This window comes from Phaseolus vulgaris, chromosome 3 (assembly GCF_051622355.1).
Source record: "Phaseolus vulgaris cultivar YP4 chromosome 3, ASM5162235v1, whole genome shotgun sequence".
Lineage (NCBI taxonomy): Eukaryota > Viridiplantae > Streptophyta > Magnoliopsida > Fabales > Fabaceae > Phaseolus > Phaseolus vulgaris.
Window position 1 is genome coordinate 49882366 of NC_143500.1, and position 23008 is coordinate 49905373.

The following is a 23008-nucleotide window of genomic DNA, read 5'->3' on the forward strand; positions in this document are numbered from 1 at the left end:
ATTTCTAAGATTTGGAATACTTTGTGTACATGTAGAGTCTAGAATACTTGTTCCTATAGAGATGTTGAAACTCGGTGTACCTGGAGAGGTTAAAGTACTTGATGTACCTAGAGAGGTTATAATACTTGTTCTGAAGAGGTGACGAAACTCGTTGTAGCCAAAATGTTTTTGGTTAGTGAATGCTCTTGAACTTGAGTGATTTGCTTATGATGGTAAGGAGAACTAGTATAAACATATATTTACTTCTCTATTCTCTTTGCTTGTTAGACGTTGTTTTGTATTGTCTTTTAATTCATAATTTGAGTTCAAGCTTCATTCAATCCGTTCACCCACTTCTAAAACCAAATGTACCTTCAAATGTAATGATCAAATGAAAGGAAAATTGAAATTTAAAAATTGAAATTAAAAATCTTAGATATAGATCAATAGCCAAGATTTATCCCATATTTTTCATGCTTGTGTCACACATTCCATGCTTCCTCCTCTCTTCTTTTTTTTGGCTGAAAGTTTGACATTGCAATTGGGCTTGAATAAGTCTTTAATTGGAGCCCAATTTATATCTTCTATCAATACAATTAAAACCCAAAATTGTAAAGAAATTAAATCGTGCAAATTATGAGCATAAGAAATAGAAAATAAATAAATATTGATGCATATTCTTCTCATTTGTTGTTTTTTTATTTATGCACTCATTAGGTTAGTTTCTCAAATTGTGTTAACTTCTTGTTAGGTTAAAGGACAAATGACCCGTTAAACATTTTGCATGATACGAACTAAGTTTGTATTTTTCATAAGGATAGACAAATCTTTGTTTGAATAGAATAAATCATCATATGATACTAATATAAAGTTGCAGAAAGGAGTAAGTGCATTTAATGTATAACAATATGCATACTCCTTCTATTATATGATGTTTCCTTATATAAGTTTGAAGTTTTTATATGATCAATGTTTACAGTAAAGTGGAGTTAAAATACTACATATTGCATATTGCTAAATATTAAAATGAAAGTGTTTCTTTCTTGTCGTATCTTTTTTATGTAAGCAATTAACTGTAAAAATAGAAAACAAGTGAAATACTTTATCTTATCAGAGTACCAAATTTGACGATATTCATTAATGTTGTGTTAAATATCTCTTCAATTTGTTTTGTCTTTTTTCATACAAATGAAAAACAAATGACAGTCTAATATTTTTTAATTTTTTCATATAACACAATTTAACCATTTTATTGTATTAAGTTCTTTTTCATTGTTCTGTGAGTTATATTAATGTATTGATTAAATTTTTACAAAACAATCTTTTTTAATTAATTTTTTTATTGTTAATTTCCAAATTTTTAATCTTATAATTTCTATATGTCAATGTTTCAAAATAATCTTAGGTACATGAATTGTCATCAAAGTTTCAAATTTCTATATATAGCTTACATGTAATGCATATAACAAATAAATGAAAGCATCATTATCTAACCTTTGTATCACTAATAACGCTTATAAGATGACGATATAAAATGCATTGATACTTTTATTAGTACTAAAATAAGGATTTAATGACATTGACGATTGTTATAATCACTATATATCACTTGAGCGTAATTTGGATGAGTTTTACTACTTAAACAAACTCTAAAATATTAGAATACGTTAAGACCATCATATAATCTAATTTTTATAAAGGTATATATACATACTATTTAAGTAATATGTGTTTTTTTTTTCTTAAAATTTGATAAAAAATTACAAGGAAATTTTTTTGTTGACATTCTTTAAAAAAAAATAACATACACTTGACAAACCACTTTAATAATCTAATAACATAAATTAGAATTTTAAATTAAAAAATAAGATAAATATTATTAAAATATTATATATTTTAAAAGTATAATATAAGAAAGATGTATTTTTTATAAATGATATTAATTTTTAAAATATCCAAAATTACGTATAAAAATCATCAATTTTGCATGTTTTTTATTAATTTATCATGAAAATAGTATATTTAACCATTTTGTTTTCAAATTTTCTTATTAATTATACTGTAAAAGTAAAGTAAATTATAATAAATTATACTAGTTATAAAATTATTTTGAAGACAATAGTAACCAAAAACCATTAAAATAATTTTTTAAAAAAGTTAGGAAATAAAATAAGACAGATATTATATTTTGGCAAAGATTCCAACTCTAAAAACAAAAGACTATACAAGAAAAATAAAAAAATTGATAGGGAGGTAATAAATTATTATTATTCCCCAATTCGATATGAAAAAGTAAAATAAAATCTTTCAATTACAAAAAAAAATATATAATTTTAATAATAATACCATAAAAAAGATTTCAAAAATTATAATTCAATTAATCTATAAATGATAACAAAAATTCAGGGACAGGCAGGACCCACATATACCTGTATACTTTCTTTCCTGAATATTTGGCTATGACTAATACAGTCGTTATAATTTTTAAAGTAGTGGTTTTGGTACTCCAAAATTTCCTACAATTAATTTAGAAAGTAATGATTTTAGTTGTCATGTAATAGAAGGAAATCATCCTCGTCATATGCTAGTGACATGTGAAAGTTACATAACAAGCATGAACCACATCAACAAAAAAATGTTAAGGAAGCATAACTATAATTTTAGTTAAATGTTGAAAGAACTTAAAATATATTTAATTCAATTATAATATCAAGAACAATAGTTAATTGATAGTAGTGAAATAAGTGGCACTGAGTATGTTCCTCCATGAGTTGAATATTGATGATATCTTCACCTAACTAAGGTATGAAATTGTGCAACAACAAAACTGTCTCTGGTTACCCATCAAAGAACTTTTGTCCCTTTCTTCCATATTTCCTTTTTAGGGTGGAATGAATTAGCATTATAATTATTATTACTCCTTCAACTTTTTCTTGCTTTGCATTTCAAGCCTTTACTGCTACTGCACCCAACAAAATCACTTTCTCATCATCATCATCTTTCTTCCACACCAGTTCTTCTACGTTCACCAATTCCATTTTCAATCCAATCCCTGTTCTCTATTTCAAGTGGGGGACCATCCTCTTACCCAAACACCTCAATTCAAGTGCCTTGCTTCTACTGTACCATGACAGTAACACCCACCCACCCTATCTCATCAACACAACACAACACAACACAAACTATTCTCTTTTTCTTCATCAATTCATGCCACCTTATTTTTAGTTTAATCAATACTTTTATATATACTAATTCTGTTAAATATATTCAAGAACAATTCCTTTTTTAAAAACCAAATCAAATTAACTGCAAATAATTACTCCCAATTGGGTTGGCGCAACTCAGAAGAGTTTGGAATTAACTTTCTTTTATTTCATAATTTGTTGACATTATTAAAATCTTTGTTCAATGCTGCTATTAAATCTTGCTTAGCAGGCAATAAGTTCTCATAATGTGCTTTTTATTTCGGATAAAGAAAACATAACTATTAAAAAATTTGCAGCTACTATTCATACATCATACATGTTGTCTTAATCTATTTGCTTATTCAGTTTCATATTCAAATGTATATTTTTGGAGTCTTTGATAACAAAGACAAGTATTAGTTACGTTGGAATCCAGTGTCAGCAGGTTCTAGTATGTTCTGATAAGCATTTTTTATTCACAAAAAAAAAACAGGTACTATTAAAAACTCAGACACTGAAATTGTGGTGTAAGATATTTGCGTGTTAAAAAATATCTACGAAAGAAAATAATAGTTATTATAATAATAATAATAATAATACTAATAATAATAATAATAATAATAATAATAATAATAATAATAATAATAATAATAATAATAATAATAAGGAAGAGGAAGGTGAGAGAGAGTGAGAAAGAAGAAAAAGGAGAAGACGACAACATTGCTTACGCGGCATGGAGCGCAAGGTGCGTCATCTCGGACAGAGGGAGAAACGGCACCGTTTTCTGTGTGGTTGGTTCCACCAATTTGCAGTTGCTTGCTTCCATTCCAACCCAATCCACTAATATTTTTTTTTATCTATTCTATTACCTTCACTTCTCTTTCCCTCACCAACAAACCGTCCATCGCTCACAAAGTCTTCTCTTCTCTTTTCCTTTCTCTCACTCAACTAAAATCCTCGGCGAATCGTGGTTGTCGTTCTGCATCCTACTGCAAACCGAGCTGTATTAAGTTCTCTGATGTAAGCGCGGTTCCACAGCGAACAAAAAAGGTTCCGTTATTGCCGTTGCTTTTTTATATTTTTTTCTCCTTCCGGTTCGTTTATAGATGGATCGGGCGGCGTTGACGGTCGGACCGGGCATGGACATGCCGATCATGCACGACAGTGACCGTTACGATCTGGTCCGTGACATCGGGGCCGGAAATTTCGGCGTGGCCAGGCTGATGCAGGATAAACAGACAAAGGAACTCGTTGCCGTCAAGTACATCGAGAGGGGCGATAAGGTTGTCTGAACGAACGAATGAATGAGCAAAAGCGTTTTTCTGATCTTTTTTTTTGTGTGTTTTCTTGGTGGTGTTCCCTTTGTTGCCCCTTGTTTTGGTAAATTTTTTGTTTTCACGCTTTTGGCTAAGGGAGAGAAGGAAAAAACTAATTGTCCACATGATCGACTTGCTTTAATTGTTTCTTCGGTTGTTGCTGACGTGTGATGCTATTTTTGTTATGTTCCGTGTTCCATTTTTGTTTCGGTACTACTTGTTGCTGTTTTTCTTTCTTTTAATAAATTCTTTACGCCATTGCTTAGCACTTAGCAAGTACCTGTTTCTTACTTGTGAAGTACTGGACTCATTGTTTCTTTATGGTGTTATTGTGCCTCACAGATTGATGAAAATGTGAAGAGGGAAATTATTAACCACAGGTCTTTGAGACATCCCAATATTGTTAGGTTTAAAGAGGTAAGTATATTTTTCGAGCTTTTAAATAACCGTCTGCGACTGTGGTTTTGCCGCAACGTTTAGGGTTTTTGACTGTTCACAATTGCAGTTGTAGCCAAATCGGCCACAATTTTCTTTGACCGTGTTGTTGGCTACACTGTTATGGTTTTTGGAGTTGTAGGAACTGCTATGGTGGTCACATTTATCCACAATTTCCCACAATATGATAAAACTGCGATTGTCTTCTGAAACCTTGATATTTATGTATTTTTACTCTGTCCGTTATTATTGTTCATTGGAGGAGCAATCATTTATTGTAACGTTTTATAAAATTTCACACAGGTTATTTTAACACCTACTCATCTGGCGATTGTAATGGAATATGCATCTGGAGGCGAGCTCTTTGAGAGAATCTGCAATGCCGGGCGTTTTACTGAGGATGAGGTTCTTTTTTATTTTGTTTACTTATTCTTCACTTGATCATTATCAATTTGTACTTCAAATACGTTGCTTATGTAAGTTTCTAACCCTTTGTTATGATTCAGGCTCGATTCTTCTTTCAACAACTCATATCTGGGGTTAGTTATTGCCATGCTATGGTAAGTGAGCATTTGCCCCTTCTGCTCTGTCCAATCTAAATTGTGTTTACACTTGACTGAAATGTAGTATAGGTAATGTATCGATCTTCCGAATATTGTGTCTGATATATCAGTATTCTTTGTAATATGTCTGTTCATAAAGCAAGTCTGTCATCGGGACTTAAAGCTGGAAAACACTTTGCTGGATGGAAGCCCGGCACCTCGTTTGAAGATATGTGATTTTGGGTACTCCAAGGTAAGGTTTTCTTTTCTCACTAGCTTTTCAGGTGTGAGTTCCATCCCTTTTCATATTTTACTGGGAGTTGTTAGGTTGAATAGTATTTAACTTCAATTACTTTCTGCGTGTGCGTGTTCCATTTTTCTTCAGTCACTGTTGTTCTTCACATTTAGACTATGATGATGAAATTGAGTTACTTCTTAAGTTACTTAAAGATTATTTCAGTAATCTGGAATATTGGAAAAGATACATTTCTACATGACTGCTGATGGTGAGTTTTAATAACCTAAATTCCTTAGTTTAGCTTGTTGGCCATTCTGGATTCCCATGAGCTAGAGTTTGGATTGTTAAAATTATAAGCCCGTAAGCTTGTCACAACACTAGAGTGTTTCCTGGGGTTCTTTAGAAACCATTGCAGGTTTTTGGTATAGTTTCTTGTTAACTAGTATCCATGTCTTGTGTTCTAGAGTGCATTGGAATTAAAATTCATGCTGAGTTCCTTGAAATTTTGCTGTTATTCTTTTATTTCATTGTTTCAATTTCCTTCTGACTTGTAAGTGCCTGAACATCATGACTGTCATATCTCATAAATCTGATCGATGGTGCGATTTGCAGTCTTCAGTGCTTCATTCACAACCGAAGTCAACTGTGGGGACTCCTGCATATATTGCTCCAGAAGTATTGCTGAAACAAGAGTATGATGGCAAGGTAGAGAATTTACTGTTTTATTTCGTGGTATTTTTCTTTTTGCATAGTAGATCCATTACTGTCACAATCAAATGAACATTTTGTTGTTAACTTGTCATCTTTTATGAGCTGGGTAATTCTTGACTAAAGCAATGCTATTGTCTAGTTTTTTCACCCAAACCAAAGGTCATTTTGGTCTGCACTGCAAAAATAAAGGCCACTATAGTTTTTTTGGTTGCTGTTTCTCACCTAATTTGGGACTCTGTGGCACTACCTGAAAATCTTAACTTGGCAAGGAAATGTGCAGACACTTCAAAATTATAGTCAGTTAAATGTCGAACATGTCTCAGATACTTAAAGTACCTTTATCATCTCGCATTTTGCAAATTGCCACTTTTAAAATATTTATATATCACAATAGTTAGATAAATTATATATTTTTTTTTCTCTACAATGACTCACGCTGATTTTTGAATATATCGGTTTACTCTCAATTTAAGATTTGTGTTGTATGCTAATTTTATATGTCGTGTAATAGTTGGATTATTTCCTATTAATGTTAAATTTGTTGTATCCTTGCATCCCTTGTCGAATCTGTACTTTCGATTTTCTCAGTGACAATTTACAGTTCACAGTATTGCCCTGCATGTCTACTATTATTAAGAGAATAGGATGTGATTTTCATTGACGTCTTTTTGTGCTAAGTACTCAAGGAACTGTTTATTTCTAAGGCACAAAATGGAGGGAGTGGATTTTGCCCCCTCATTGTGTAAAAGGATTCTATTTTCTATTTTTTCAGTACGGCAATAAGAAATATAAAGTTCTGTATGCAATTAAATCATAAATCTAGTTGAGATCATTACCACATAACTTCACCCTTATTTCATTTGTAGTCAATCATTTTTTTTTAATTAACATTGAGTTCAAACTTACACAAATGTAGCTTCACTTTCAAGTTTGGTTTGATGTGTTTTTGTCTGCAATATCCACATCTTAACAATTGTACTAACTCACCATCTACTAATGAGTGAACTGTTAGAGATATGATTTGATTGTGTTAGAGATGTGATTTGACAGGAACATCTTACCAAATATTTTCCATCATTAAATATCGATTTATTTCCTTATTATTCTATCTCCTTCATTAAACAAGAATACTCAATGTGCATACAAAATACAAAATTTATTATATTCCTTCTCGGTTTCTTCCTCTTCAACATTGTACCAGAGAAGTACCCTCCTTCAGGACATGTTTTGTCTTAATCCTTTCACGCACTTTCAATATCATTAGACTAGTGCAAGTATGAAGTTGGTTTAAACATCAAAGATTTTGTTTTAAACTTAACTAGTTTGCATTTGGAATAGTATCTTAATGGGTTGCTTCTGTTATGTTCTCTTGCATTTATAATTAGCTTGCAGATGTCTGGTCGTGTGGAGTGACCCTATACGTGATGCTAGTGGGAGCATATCCTTTTGAAGACCCTAATGAACCAAAGGACTTCCGGAAGACAATTCAGGTATATATCAGATCTTTAGATATGTGCTCATTTTCTGATTGCTTGAGTGCAACCTGTGATTGCTGCCTGCTTCTTTGCAGAGAATTCTTAGTGTCCAATATGCCATTCCTGACTGTGTTCAAATATCTCAAGAGTGTCGCCACCTTATCTCAAGGATTTTTGTTTTTGACCCAGCCGAGGTAATTTCTATCTCCAACAACTGACCTATCGTAGATAATTTTGTTCTTTAGATTAATTGTCACACTATTATGTGTGAGCTCAAACAATTTCACTTGTGTCACTTTAAAGGGATTTTTAGCATTTGAATGTTTTTGACGTAATTGTCGGGCATTTTCCTTCTCCTATGATGTTTTATTCAATTTATTCCAATGTATTACTTTTTTTTTCATTTTGTATAGGTCCTGACGTGATTGTATATCTATCATAATATAGGAATATACTGCAACCTATCAAGCATTAAATGTGATCATACAGGCAAAATGTTGAATGTGTTTTGATTTAGTTGGGTCTGCTGACTGTAAAATATAGGAATTTATCTTCAATCTAAATCATTTGTTTGAATCTCATGTCTTTGAATATTTACGTGACAGAGAATCACCATGTCTGAAATCTGGAACCATGAATGGTTTCTAAAGAATCTCCCTGCGGACCTGATGGATGAGAAGATAATGAGTAATCAATTTGAAGAGCCAGACCAGCCCATGCAGAGCGTTGATACGATCATGCAGATAATTTCAGAAGCTACCGTACCAGCAGCTGGGACCTATACTTTTGACCAATTAATGGCGGAGCAAATTTATGACTTAGAATCTGAATCTGATGCTGAATCTGAGCTTGATATAGATAGCAGTGGGGAGATAGTGTATGCCATATAGTTTGATCTTGGTTTGGCTTGACTTGGCTTGAAAGACAGCATATTAAATGGAGGGCATCTGAATATTGTGCTTGGCATTTTCAGCATCAAGAAAAGAAGTATGTGGTGCCCGCATTTTCTGTAGATTAGCCTGGACAATACAAACTCCATCATGTTAATATTTATGTATTCAGTGTCGGTCGCTGGGGAAGAAATGATTGTTACCCTTTCCCCACTTCCAGGGAAATGCTTGCTTTATATACATATTATTTACATATTAGCCTTTTCGTTGTTTCCCAGCTAGTTAAATTGGCTAATGGGTGAATCATGTTTCATGCCCTTGCTTTATATACACACACCATTCCATGTAAACAGTTCTTTTTTCAGTAGTTTACTAGTTTCTGTACTTCATCACTACTCTACAATTAAATACTCGTAAAAAAAATAGTTACTTTTGTGGTGGATTAAAAGGTGCCTTGATAAATGGAGTGTTTTTATTTCTGCACCCAATTCCATTTATTTTGGAACAAGTTTTTCAAAATGTATTCTGAAATATAAAAAAAGGTTTTGTAGAATATATTTTATAACAAATGGAGGTGATGTAAGTAGTCGGTGTTGGAAGAAACATCTTCCAAACTAAATGTAGAGGTGTAGTAACTTTTTTGAAAGATAGACTACTATATTTAGTATTTGAAAGAGTTGAATAATTTAATATTTTAAGAAAAATAAGGAAATATATTAAATAAATTATATTATTATTATTATTGTTGTTGTTTAATTTTGATCATATTGGGTTAGATTGAGTTGGTTTTAGTTCAGTATGCAAAGACCTTTATTCAAATTGGAAGTAATTGAATTTCGTTAAGTTCGATTTAGTGAAAAAAATGTAACCCAAATTATTTTAATTGGATTAGAATAACTCGTTGAATTATTTAATTTAATGAAAATCTGTAGATAAATGCGTGTAAAAGATAATTTTTTATCATATGTATTGTTTGTGGATAATAAAATAAGAGAACGCAAAACATAATGCAAGTTTTTTGAATGCTATTTATTTTAACATATTTTTATTAATAATTTGAAGAAGATAATTAAATAATTATTATAATAATAATAGTATTAAAATGACAATATTAATCATGATAATAATGATGGGGTTATTAATAGTAGTAATGATAATAATAATAATAATAATAATAATAATATACTTGTAATAAATGATATTGTGGTAACAATTATAATATTATGGTGATTAAAAATAAGTTAGAAGTAGTGACAATGAATATTTTATTGTGTTGACTAGGATGATGAATATTTTTTATTTGAGATAAATAAAGTTGTGGCATAATTTGCTGAATAAATTAATAAAAAGGCAGTTTTATTCTGTTTGCATATTGTTTCTTCATGTGATTTGATGTTCTTTTATTGAACGTTGGGAGTGTTCAAATTCAACAGAATAAAAAATAAAAATAGATAAAAAGTTGAAGCAAAACATTTTATTGGACTTGATTAGATTACTTTTTGTTAAATCAAACTGTTTAGTTTTATTTAGTGTTGGTGTATAGGAATCCAACCAAACTGGAATATAAAATTATATTGTAATTGTTTGGCATTTTTCATGTTTGCATAAGATTATTATGAACCATAATAATACCTGTTATTATTTTTAGGTTAGATATTGAGTATTTAAAAGTTTACACTGTCTTTTAATTAATTATTTAAAAGGTTCAAATTAAAAATTAGCATCTAAGGTATGACTTATTTTTTATCTTAATTTTTTATAAGTATTTTAATTAATAAATTAGTTTACCGATATTACATGTTAAGTTACACATAGTCAGTGTCACCTGTAATGTTAAAGTAAAATTAATGTGTTACTTAATGTTCTATGTTATCAGACTATGTCACAAAAACCAACTTCAAAAACAAATATTATTTTGAAGAACTAATTTTTAATTTTAACTTTAATAGATAGGTAAAAAACAGAAATATATATACACTCAAGAAGTCTATTTCGTCTCATTTTTAATATTTTTTATTAATCTTCTTTCTTTCTTATATTTTTACTTTTTTTCTTCATCTTGAAACCTTTCATGTTGTTGAAATTAAAAATTAGTATCACAAAATAACATTTGTCTTTCATATTATAACAGAATCAATTAATATACTGATTTAACACATCAAGTAACACATCAACTATCACTTTAACATAAGAGATGACTTGTCACTTAACATGTCATAGTTATAAATAAATTATGTTAATTAACATGTCATATTTGTAAACAAACTCCGTTAATTAGCATTATAAAATATTAACATAAAAGACATATTTTATTTTGAAATACTAATTTTTAATTTTAATGTTTTTAAGATCGATTCAAAAGATAGTTTACACTTTCAAGTAATGACATTTAGTCGTGTTTTATTTTGTATTTTATCACGTGGAGAAGTCATTACTCTTTTTTTTCTTATCACTTTGCTTCTTTATGTTAGTTTCTAATAGTTTTTTTTTTTACAATGGGAAATAAATCGATTAGAGTAGTATGCATGCATTTCTTTGTTATTTTTATTATTATTTGATAACATGACTGTTGGAGATCCCACATCGACTAGAGATAAGGACATCTCATTGTATATAAGTGGGTGCAAACCTCACCTCATGAGCCGGTTTTATGGGGTTGAGTTAGACTTAAAGTCCATTCCGTAATATGGTATCAGAGACATTTCAAGCCTATTGTGTCACGGTTACATTAAATATTGAATAAAGGATATATGAAAAATATGGTAACATTTTACAAATCTGAATAACATCTTTATAAATTGGGTAACACCCTTATAAATAAAATAGGGTCCTATAAATCCAAATAAGATTCCTATAATTTTGGAAACTATGAAATAAATAAGCTAATACATTATATTAAAGATATGCGTCAAATACGATGAGATAACCTTCTACTAAACATTATACATAAGTCTTATATACAAAACGCTTCTATCAATACATTATACACTTATATACAAAGTATTTACTTAATTATCGGATAATTTTTTACACTCCTATATTTTCGTATGTTTGGATGAACATGTTACAGGTAATAAATATGAATCTTTCCACTTTTATATATCAACACAGTTATTATTCCTTTTTCCTATTTATATAGTTTACTTTTGTGAGCGTAAATATTTGATGATTACGCATGATATCTTATGTTTTTGTTCGTACCAGGTAAATTTGGGGAAAATATCTTGTTTCTCACTGTGTCCAAAACTTCTAGTTTGAAGACAATTGTGCAGTCGCTGTTTCTTCAACACTACAGGTTTGTCATTCCACACTTGAAAATTTCGTCGGAGGAGATTATGAAAAGTCCCATGATGTTGGTCATGTTTGGCCTAACTCAGAATCCCTCATCGAGGCATTTTGGTGACTTCTCGATTTAATGTTGAAGGATTTGAAGCTTCATGCCGCATGGAGCCTCTTTGTTTTGAAGACTCGGTTAGCTTCTTTTTCCTACATTTTCATACTAAACAAAACATTAATCTTTTCAATGCTGGAATGCAATATAAAATATTTAATATTTATTCATCCATTTTTATTCTCTTGAAAGAATAAATAAAGAAGCATGTAAAGAAGGTGAATATGACTCTTCATGAAGCTCTAAGAACAAACTTTTTGGATACTATTTCAAAGTATGAAGTCATATTCTTAAAAACATAAAAAATGAAAAATAATTGGATACTTTTCAGATCTTTTACTGGAAGTATCTCAAAAGTATCTTAAAATGGTTAAATAGAAAACATAAGATACATTTTGCACATGTATTTAGAAGTATTTGAATAGGAATGGTATCTGACATGAGTATGATTAGGGAGAGTACAAAAACATGACTAGAAGGAGTATTCCACTTTCAGGAAATATAGCATGAAAAACTCCTTCATGACACAAATTTGTAACTAAACAAGAATCAAAAAGAGATTAACCTTGTGCTTACTTCTCCCAATCTTTTGCCAAATTCAGCAGCACAACAGACTGATTTTCCTGTAAGAAAAGTAAGAAGAAATACATGTAACACTCATCGATGTGGATAGAGATTATACAGAAAACATACACAATATTCTTCCGATTTATGATAAGTATTGAATACTAATAATGCAACAAGCTAGTGATAGCTATGAAAGAACTATACTCTTCTATTACTTTCCATAAGGGCTAGCGATGGTCCACTGCATTCCAGTGCTTGCAAGCAAAGAATCTCAAGGACAACGATTGTTATACTTACGCCACAATCAGCAAAAAAATTTGAGGAGCATAACTTGGATTTGTGTAACTCACATATTGAAATCACCAATGTTTTATAATCTGACATTCGAAATTCAAATTTCCCAACAAGAGCTTCTCTCTGCACGTGGATCTGGAGTGCCCTTTCTGTTTCAAAGCGATGAAGATGCAGGTTTTGGATCTGATGCCCTTGTTGAGAAATTTAAATTCCAGATGTCAGACTATAAAATTTCGATGACTTCAAGGTTGCTTTTCCCAGATGTGGCACCTGATGCATACCATCCTTCTACAGTAACTACAACATTAAATACTTCGGATGTTTTGTTTTTTTTTGTTTTTCTTTTCTGCTGTGGGGTGGACGTGCAGAAGTGATGCACATGGACCAGTTTTAATGCTACAGTTCAATGTATCAATCATTTCATGAGTGGTCAACATGAAAGATCCAACTTGTTTCTCTCTACTTATTTAGTAATTGTTTGTTAGAGATATTTTATAAAAAAAATATAAGTCAATTTATATTTGTTTATATCATAAAATTACATTGAAAAAACACCCGATTTTTATGAGAAGATGTTTTTTCTCTTACTAGAATCAAATTTTAGATTTTTCATTTTGTGTAATTTAAAATGTTGAAACAAACGCATGAATTTTTTCTTTTATAATAAAATGATTTTCTTTTTCAAAATAACTTTTAAAAGAAAATAGTAAACTAAACAAGTAAACCCACTACGAAAAGTGTTGGAAGAAGTTATTCAGACTTTATAGAAATAAGGATTTTTTTTAGATTTACAGTCTTTCAACAATATTTATTGGGAGATAATTGTTAAAACACTAAAAAAAATTATTAAATAAAACTTAATTTTGGAGATAAAAAATAATTAATTTTTATTTAATAATTTTTTTAGCAAAAGAGTGTGATAATAATTCTAAAATTAATATAACTATTTTTATCATAGTTACTATTTTTTTTTAAATTACTAAGTAACAATGATTTTATAAATAGTTATTGGTGTATGCACTTAAAATGACGATTATTTGTATTCAGTTACTTTTAAACTTTTTCTTCTTATACTTTATTTTTATATTTTTTTGTTCATGTTGTTATCATTTTTGTATGTTTTGTTTTTACACTTATTATTCTTGTATTATTTCGTTTTTCTCGTGTCATTTTGTTTTTCTCTCTTCCAGTGCGTTTCATCTTCCTCTTCTTAGATTTGTTGATTACAAGTTTGAGGTTTTGGTGGAATAAGTGAAATGAGGTGTGTTTGATGAATTTTCAATGAATTTTTTTAAATACATATACTTTTATTTTATAGTATCAATGACTTTTCTGGTGCATGGAAAAACTTGTTTAGGTTATTATATTAAAGATCATAAATTATGTTCTATATGTGATAACATATAGTAATGATGGTCTAAAAATCATTATTAATTTTTTAACTATTGTTAAAATTTTAGTTTGGAATGAAGTGTATTCAAATTCAAAGTATTAGAAAGTTACCGTCAATCAATTATTTTCAGCGATTATTATGGACATTGTATCATCCATAGCTTATCTGAGTTTTTTTTCTTTTGTTGGTGATATGTATAGGTTTCAACTGATCTCCACACCGATGATTCAATAATATCAACAAGAGGTGAACTCTTACCATACACAAGCTCTTCTTCATCAAATATTGGCTCTTTTTATCTTCTTTAAGAGACTCGTGAACTTATCCTTCAATGATAGTGATAGCTTACGAATTCCATATTGGAAGCTATTGGCACTCCAAACACTTGATACTTTAGATTGTCGTCTTTGGTTGTAAGATTTAGGATGAGGGATAAATGTTCGTATCAAGACTTCTTGGAACGTTGCTTCCAGTTCTGACTGCTACATGGATAACATCATTTAAGTTCTGACATTGTTGCATCACACACTCAATAGTTTCATTGCACCACCAAAGACAAAGTATGTGTGAAGTGATCAGTTATCATGAACAACGAAAGTTGTAAGAATGTAGTATTGATCACATGGTGAAGTTTGTTGGAGGTAAGGAAAAGAGAAGATGAAGTGTACCAATGCTGAAGTATCCCTTATTCATGCATAGTTTCTTTTACGGTCTCTTTTCATGTATATCATAACCTTAATACTATTAAAATAGGAAGAGATAATAAACATATACAACTTAAATATATTCATAAACATCTTCCTAAGTATTAAAATTAGAATTTAAATATTTTGTAAGATTTAAATACAATTCCTTAACTTTCTATTTAATACTTTATTTTGAGGAATTAGAAGTTTGTTACTTGAGTTTATATGAAAGCTATAAAGCTATTCAATAAATTATTATATGTCAAGACAAAAGAATCACGCGATGAGACCAATGATTATGCTAAAATATGTTACATAATTAGTCAATGTACACTCATAAGAAATATGCCGAACCTTATCTGCTCCATAAAAAGACAGAGAAGGTGCCCCTTGTGAAGTTCGTAGTTCTGTGCGACTGTTAAAAACTAGAAACTCCTCCAGCTTTTGCATAGTTACGAAACAAAGCACTTTGTGAGTTAAAAAAGCATGAGCATAGATATAATCAAATTTATGATAGTGATGATGATTGTGTATCTACCTTGCAAGAAGTCGTTAGATGTGTCCATTCCAAGGTTTATTTTATTGCGAACTGGATTTCGGTATGACATCACACCACATTTGTCAGCAACCCAATTAGAACGAAAAATTCGAGGGCAGAAGTTTAAATTCTAGGATATAAACGTACTTTATAAACGTTCAGAAGTGAGAAAACTTACACGGAAATACATAACACTTGGCAACAAAAGTAGGGCTATTATGGACACTTTTATTCGAGATACATAAAATACTCACGGCCATTGGTAAACCATTTAAGTTAACATCAACTTGAGGTACCTTTCTGACTTTAGGATTGGAAAGCATAGCTTCAAATGTTTCCTTCCATGAATCAGACCAGGTCCTAGGTGTTAGTTAAGAGCTTATTGAATGAAGCCAGTTTAGGTTAACATCAACTTGAGGAACCTCCACCTTCAGATTAGGAAGCATAGCTTCGAATGATTCCCATGAGGCAGCTGTCTCCTCATCGCATACCACTACCTTTAAATTCTCAAGATTGGTTATTGAGTATGGCAATTCACACCTTGCACAGCTTGTCATATTGAGATTTCTGAGATTACATAGATTACCAATGTCCTCTGGTAAATTTGGAAGGCTTATGCAGTTTGAGATGTCAAGAAGTCTTAGCTTAGAAAGCTTTTGAATAGATTCTGGGATCTCTTCCAAGTCAGTACATGAGCTTAGGTTCAGGAGTTCCAAATTCAGCAACTGTCCAATTTCTCGGGGCAGAGAACAAAGTTTGTGGCAATTGGTAATACTGAGCTTCTTTAGTGGGGTAATGTCACAGATCCCATCAGGCAGTCTCACCATATCCTTGCAATAGTCAATGTTCAAATCTAATAAACTTGGAAATAAATCTGAAACTAGGATGGTACCATTTTCAAAAGCCTGGTTTATGTTACTACACATGTAGAGGGATAATTTTTTAAGATTTTTCAATGCGCCCAAGTGAGGAACAGAAATCCGCTCTAGTCTGATTCTTTTCAGGTTCGGTACAGAACCTAGTAGTTTGAAATTGTCCAGTTCAGAATGAAGAAAACCATAATTTGTCATGATAAGAACTTTTAGTTTAATCATTTTCTCCATGAACTCGGGAAAGGAGTACTTCTTAGTTTGAAGATTTAAAATCAGAACTTCTGCTTGGGATGGTTTTATGTCGGACCAATATGAACCACAGGTTTCATCTGCAAAAACAACCCATATGATGTCAGTCGGGGAAAAGTAATCAGTGGCAAATCAATGCTACTTTCTTATTAGCAGTTTTACCATTTAAAAGTATACACTTTAAAAACGTTATAACTAACCAGTTGATATCGACAATGTGCGGGCTGAGACCTGTTGAAGAGTCTGTTTAACACGCCATCCGCGATATTTTCGCAATAAGCGAGAAATCAGGCCTTCTTTCTTTTCCCCAAACCACCTTTCACTTTGATTTTCATTTATGCCAGTAATAATTCTCTTTCTCTGTTCAATTGGTTTCCGGTTGTTCTGATAAATTGCAAGATCTCTTAGAAGATCATGGAGGACGACAAAGTGGTTATTGTAGTAGTAATTGTCTGAGTCACTTGTATTTCTCCTGGTAAATGTGCAGAAAAAAAAAATCTTTAGTAAAAGGAGAAATTATCCCACAAGATTATATGCAATACATGCTCTCTATTAGATAGATAAATTACGAATTTCGACTTCTGACTTCAGAATGAGTTAAAAAAATATAGAGTTCGTGATGTGCGAAGATTACATTCACTCCAAGAGAAATGGTCATTTTGATCTATTTATAAGTTACTAATTGATTCTTGCATGAACTACACATGCTATTGAATTATTTGTTTCAGAATATAATTCACCTTATATATATATATATTAAGTGGCTCGGAAGAGAAAATAACTAGTCATCTTACCTTGCTACTAAAACATTAGCCAGATTCATGGAGTCTAATTTTTTTATGATTTCCATTGCCTCTATGCCATCATCATCTAATTTGTACAATTCTGCCCACATGTCAATGAGAGCAGGAAGAGGAATTCTTTGATCTTCAGGAAATAACCCAAGGTCCATGAAGCACTCCTTGGTGTTGGGGTTATCTTCCAAAATATCCAAGAGCTTTTGGAAGCATGTAATTAATTCAGTACTAGAATCAAGTATAGAATGACCTTGTGACAACTCTTCAACCGTCTTTTGCCACAACTCAATAGACTGATGACTCAGTGATCTACCAATCACTTTAATGGCAAGCGGTAAACCCTTGCAATATCTCACAACCTGCATTTCAGTGCAAGCAAATAAGGTTAGTAAACAAAAGGTCGTACCTAGGTAATCTACCATATTATTGTTTTTGGGGGTTAAAACACAGATTTCTACTCTCTAACTCAACAATAAGTTTTACTTTAATTGCAAGTAGTTATGTTCCTATCTTGAGATGCCTACTTCAAGACTTGAAGTGAATGACTTCAGACAAGAAGGGAAGTTACAGATTACACACCCATGTGCCAGAAAGTAAAGATTACGCACCTTTTGGACAATTTCTTCATTAGGAATACTTAAACTGCATTTTGAACTGCTTTCTTCCAAGAGAGCATGGTGACGGAAAAGGGTCATTGCATCTTCATGAGCAAGTGGTTTCAAGATAAATTGGGTGCTAAATTTAGGAAATGCAATCCTTGAAATCACCAAAATTTTATAATCAGACATCTGGAATTTAAACTTCTCAACAAGGGCTTCTGAGCCGGGCCAAACATCATCCAGGACCAACAACAGTGGACTTCCCTCAATTTTCCTCATCAAAACTTCCAACCGTTTAATTGCATCTTCGTCACTTACAAACTCAGGCACGTGGTAGCCACAATGTTCAAATAATCTCTCTACGATATTCTTCAAATTAGGCGTTTGGGAGAAGGTGAAAAACAAAATATTGTCCTTGAATTTACCTGGTGAAGGCAAAGAGATCTGTCAGCCCACAGCATTTGTTTTGATGTCTTGAACAAACAAAAACAATAATTTACTAAATGAACATCGAACAACAGAAAAGAAAATAAATTAACACAGGTCAAAAGAAAATGCTTCTCTAATCTGTTAAAGCAGTATTGCAAAGAATATGATGTTCTTATTGATGTAAAGACGTATCAATCTATCATAGGATATCAGTATACAGAAAGTATGAACTCTGCTTTAAACTGCTCTACATCTCAGAAATAGGGATTCAAAACATTTTGCATGCCACAATTTTCATCTGTTACATATAAACTTCCATAGATGTTTGCAACTTTCAAACAAACATTTTTCATCCATCTTCTACTATCTTTAGTGGAAGTTTAATAGTTTATGACACAGAATTGTATGTATGAGATAGAGGATATATAAGTGAATTTATGAAAGCATTGATTAGGGAATAACTATCATTGTAAACAAATTTTCGGAGAACTTTTTTTCGTCTGTCTTTTACTATGAGATAGAGGAGACCTATAAATGAAGTTATGGAGAATTGGTTAGGGGATAACTATCACTCTAAACAATTTTCATTACGAGCATAGATGAAGTTAAGAAGAATTGGTTAGGGACCTATAAATGAAGTTATGAAGAATTAGTCAGCCAATTTTCAGGCATCAGAGGACCAAAGAAGAATGAGCCCTTACCCTTGATTTCTTCCTCCTTACATAGCTTTGTAGCCAAGGTTGTTTTACCTGATCCACCCATACCAGACAGCAAAACGGTGGACACACCTTCCTCAAGAAGCTCCATCTTCAACTTGCTCAACAGTGGACCGAAGCCAACAGTAAATTCTGGGTTTTCAGGAACACCAAAAGGACACTTAATTGGTGTTCCAGATCCTTTAAGTTTCTGCTCAAAATTCTCTATATCAAGAAGCTCAATAATCTCTCTCACCTTGTACAGTGCATTTTTTATATCCTTAACTTGCTTGTCATCCGCAGTAAGCGAATCGTTCTTATCATGCAAAATTCCCTCCCCGTAGGGTGAAAACCAAGATAGAAATTTGGTCCACCATAAGCTCCGGGAGCAGGAATTGCACACAATCTCTTCCCCTGCATCTTTTTCTTTGACAAGAGTGATGATTTCTTCTCTGGGTGGATTCAAGTGTTCATTGTATTGCTTTATCTCCTGCACCACTAGAGTCATATTCATTAGGGTTGACCTCAGTATTCTCTTGGTTCTTTTGTTCTTTCTACCCTTTTCAACTATGTCCATGACCATTCTCATAGCATCTTGAAATCTTGTCGAAATAACAAATTGTTTGGTCTCTCCCATGATAGGCAATCTGTTGCCTCCTTCCTCTGTTCAATCAAACAAGGAACAAGCTGTGAAAGATATAGAAAGTCAGTGTTGTTGCACAAAATTGAGATTTTAGAACAAAATGAGTATATATATATATATATATATATTCTGTGACATCAAAGACTAAAAAAAACACCTGTGCCTTTGAGAAAATTGCTCAAACCTCCTATGCGTCTTGTGTCCTTCTTCTTGTGGCTAATTTAATTTGCAATTTGGAGCGAAGCAACGGTAAGTGGGTTGCTATTGAAATTGAAAAGATTAAAATTCGGAACGCGCGAACGGCAGTATTTATTAACATCAATCAAGAAGCAAGATTTGGAATCTACGTTGAGTTCTTCGCGTTTGTTTCCAGTGACTTTCGTCATTTTAATATTCTAATACGCGGATACTTTAATGAGATAGATTTAGGTTGTTCAGTAAAAAAAATATAATAAAAAAAGAATCTTTTGTTTGATTTACGGGGGATGAGAGAGAAAACGTATACAAACAAAACTTCTTAAATTCACAAGTCCCACTGATTAAAAAATCTGTGAGTTCGGCTAATTTTTTACAGTTCATATTCTTTGTTTCACTTTCTTACCTGTTTTTTTCTTATTCTTCAAAGTTCCAAACCAAGTGGGAGTGAATCATGTGGAAAAGGTCCTTTGATTGAAGTAGGAGGCAAAGAAAAATGATAAATTATATAATTTTCTATATCAATTAATATCTAGAAGAACATGTTACCAAATACCAAATACCAATTCCCATACATTTATACGTCACAGTCAAGCATTTAAGTTGACAGAAATTACAGAGTTAGACAGAGGAAGCTGTCCAAGATACTTAAAACGCAATAATCCAGTATTTTAGCGTTTTAAACGTACGTTCCTGCCGCAAAAGGTGGAGCGCGTGTAAGATGGACAAATTATTCAATGAAAAAGAAAACAAACAATTATTTTCTCTTCTATATATTCGTTGTCAACGTACTTTCGGGGGAAATTTCATAGGAAACACAACATATATGACTTTCTGCGAAAAGTGGTGGAAACGTTATAGTAACAACCACTAGACGTGATTTCTCAACTTAATTTTTATGAATGTATTCAACTTTCAACCAACAAAAAATAAACACCTAATTGACTTTATTACGAAATAGACTTTAAGCCAAATTCAACGTGTGACTATATATTATGGGTGGTCCGATAGCCGCCGATAGGAAGTGACACGATAGGCCCAACACAAACAATCGCTAGGATAAGCTCGAAATGACTCTGATACCATATTACAAAATGAACTTTAAGCCTAACTCAACCCCATAAAACCGGCTCATAAGGTTGAGGTTTGCACCCACTTATATACAATGAAATACTCTAATCTCTAGTCGATGTGAGATCTTCAACAACATGACATTTCGTTCAGTATTTTTTTTTGTAAATAAAAGATGAATTAAAAAAAGTAGAGAATGGAACCTGAAGAGATGTTGTGCGATTGGTAAGCGTTAAGGGTGGGCAAAAAATCCAAATTACAAAATCCAATCCATAAAGATCCAAATCCATATTAGTTTTAATCCATTTAAATGGATTTATCTTAAATCCAAATCCATATTTTTGGATTTTAAATCCAATCCATTTAATTGGATATGGATTAGATATGGATTGGATACATTTTTGGATTATCCAAATTGCATTTTGGGTTGGGTTTTGACTTGGCTCGATCCAAGTTGAGCTAAGACAATCTGGGCCGATGTCGAGCAGAGCAAGCCCAAACCGATGTCGAGTCGTTCGGGCCCGGGTCGTTGTCGAGTGTCCGGGCCCGGACAAATGTCAAGTCGTCCGGGTCGAGGCCGATTTCGAGCTGAGCGGGCTAAGGTCAATATTGAGCCGAGCGGGCCCAGGTCGATGTCGAGTCGAGCGAGCCCGGGCTGATGTCAAGTCGAGCGGGCTCGGGCCGTTGTCATGGACCTAAATTGATGTTGAGCCGAGCAGGCCCAGGCCGATGTTGAGCCGAGCGGGCACGGGCCAATGTCGATTCGAGCGGGCTCAGGCCTATGTCAATTCGAGCGGGCACAGGCCGATGTCGAGTAGTACGGGCTCGGTTGATGTCGAGTCGTACGGGCCCGGGCCGATCTGGAGTCGTACGGGCCCGACCAATATCGAGTCGTATAGGCCCGAGCCGATCTCGAGTCGTGCGGGCTCAGGCCGATCTCGAGTCGTACGGGCCCGGGCCGATCTCGAGTCGTATAGGCCCGGGCCAATGTCGAGTCGTACGGGCTCGGGCCAATGTCGAGTCGTACGGGCCCGAGTCGTTGTCGAGTCGTACGGGCCCGGGTCGATGTCAAGTCGTATTGGCCCGGGCCGATGTCGAGTCGTACCAGTCCAGGCCATGTCGAGTCGTACGGGTTCGAGTCGATGTCGAGTCGTACGGGCCTGGGCCGATGTCGAGTAGTACGGGTTCGAGTCGATGTTGAGTCGTTCGGTCCCGGGCCTAATGTCTTGTCGTCTGGGCTCGGGCCGATGTCGAGTTGTCCGGTCCCGGGCTTGATGTCTTGTCGTCTGGGCTCGGGCCGATGTCGAGCTGAGAGAGCTCGTTCGATGTCGAGTTGTCCGAGCCTGGGCCGATGTCGAGTCGTCTGGGTCCGAGCTGATGTCGAGTCGTCCAGGCCCGAGTTGATTTTGGTGTGCGTCCAGGTTGAGTCGGCTTAGGCCCAGTTCGAGCCAAGTTAGTGTATGTCCATATCAAAATGGATTTAATGTAATTGACAAAATGAATTTGACAAAGGGGATTTAATCTAGATTCAATCCACTTTAAATGGATTTTAAAAAAATCCAAATATATTTGATTTAGTTAAAGTGGATATGGATTTTAAATCCAATCCATTTATTTGGATTTGGATCTAGATAATCCATGCCCACCCCTACTAAGCGTGAAGATAAAGAAGCGAATGGGTGGAGAGAGTGAGCGATGAAGCATGGTTGAAGGGAAATGGGAGAAGCAGAAGAAAAGCTACGATGGAAGAAGCTGAAGAAACAGAGAGAAGAGGAAGTTAAGAGTAGAAGGAGATTCAGTTTTTCTTCTCCGCTTTTC

The 23008-nt window shown here is 33.0% G+C and overlaps 2 protein-coding genes and 1 long non-coding RNA gene across 9 annotated transcripts; 1 reads left to right on the forward strand and 2 right to left on the reverse strand.

Annotated features, from left to right (window-relative positions):
* The first annotated feature begins 3837 nt into the window (after positions 1–3837).
* On the forward strand, positions 3838–9160 carry SNRK2.3 (sucrose nonfermenting 1(SNF1)-related protein kinase 2.3). 3 transcript variants are annotated; one of them, XM_068609380.2, is made up of 9 exons: positions 3838–4447; positions 4823–4897; positions 5219–5320; positions 5422–5475; positions 5618–5710; positions 6308–6400; positions 7792–7896; positions 7977–8075; positions 8487–9160. In XM_068609380.2, exons 1-9 carry the CDS (start codon positions 4271–4273, stop codon positions 8769–8771), a joined length of 1083 nt encoding a protein of 360 aa, XP_068465481.1. In that variant the 5' UTR covers positions 3838–4270; the 3' UTR covers positions 8772–9160. The 3 variants fall into 3 exon arrangements, 2 of the variants coding, with proteins under 2 accessions (XP_068465481.1, XP_068465483.1); XR_016519261.1 differs by having other exon boundaries at positions 3844–4447; positions 7799–7896; XM_068609382.2 differs by having other exon boundaries at positions 3850–4214.
* Positions 9161–11546: 2386 nt separating this feature from the next.
* LOC150028900 (uncharacterized) lies at positions 11547–14813 on the reverse strand. 4 transcript variants are annotated; one of them, XR_016519263.1, is made up of 3 exons: positions 12934–13267; positions 12728–12785; positions 11547–12257 (listed from the first exon to the last, which is right to left on the reverse strand). It is a non-coding gene; the product is annotated as an uncharacterized LOC150028900 (long non-coding RNA). The 4 variants fall into 4 exon arrangements; XR_016519264.1 differs by lacking the exon at positions 12934–13267 and adding an exon at positions 14675–14813 and having other exon boundaries at positions 11677–12257; XR_016519265.1 differs by having other exon boundaries at positions 12132–12270; positions 12934–13071.
* A 922-nt stretch (positions 14814–15735) lies between these two features.
* On the reverse strand, positions 15736–20351 carry LOC137808327 (putative disease resistance protein At5g66900). Of its 2 annotated transcripts, none has more exons than XM_068609383.2 (6): positions 20082–20351; positions 19288–19968; positions 18167–18582; positions 17556–17917; positions 16962–17233; positions 15736–16841 (listed from the first exon to the last, which is right to left on the reverse strand). In XM_068609383.2, exons 2-6 carry the CDS (start codon positions 19916–19918, stop codon positions 16012–16014), a joined length of 2511 nt encoding a protein of 836 aa, XP_068465484.1. In that variant the 5' UTR covers positions 19919–19968; positions 20082–20351; the 3' UTR covers positions 15736–16011. The 2 variants fall into 2 exon arrangements, with proteins under 2 accessions (XP_068465484.1, XP_090155846.1); XM_090299720.1 differs by having other exon boundaries at positions 19288–19944; positions 20082–20308.
* Between the last annotated feature and the right edge of the window lie 2657 nt (positions 20352–23008).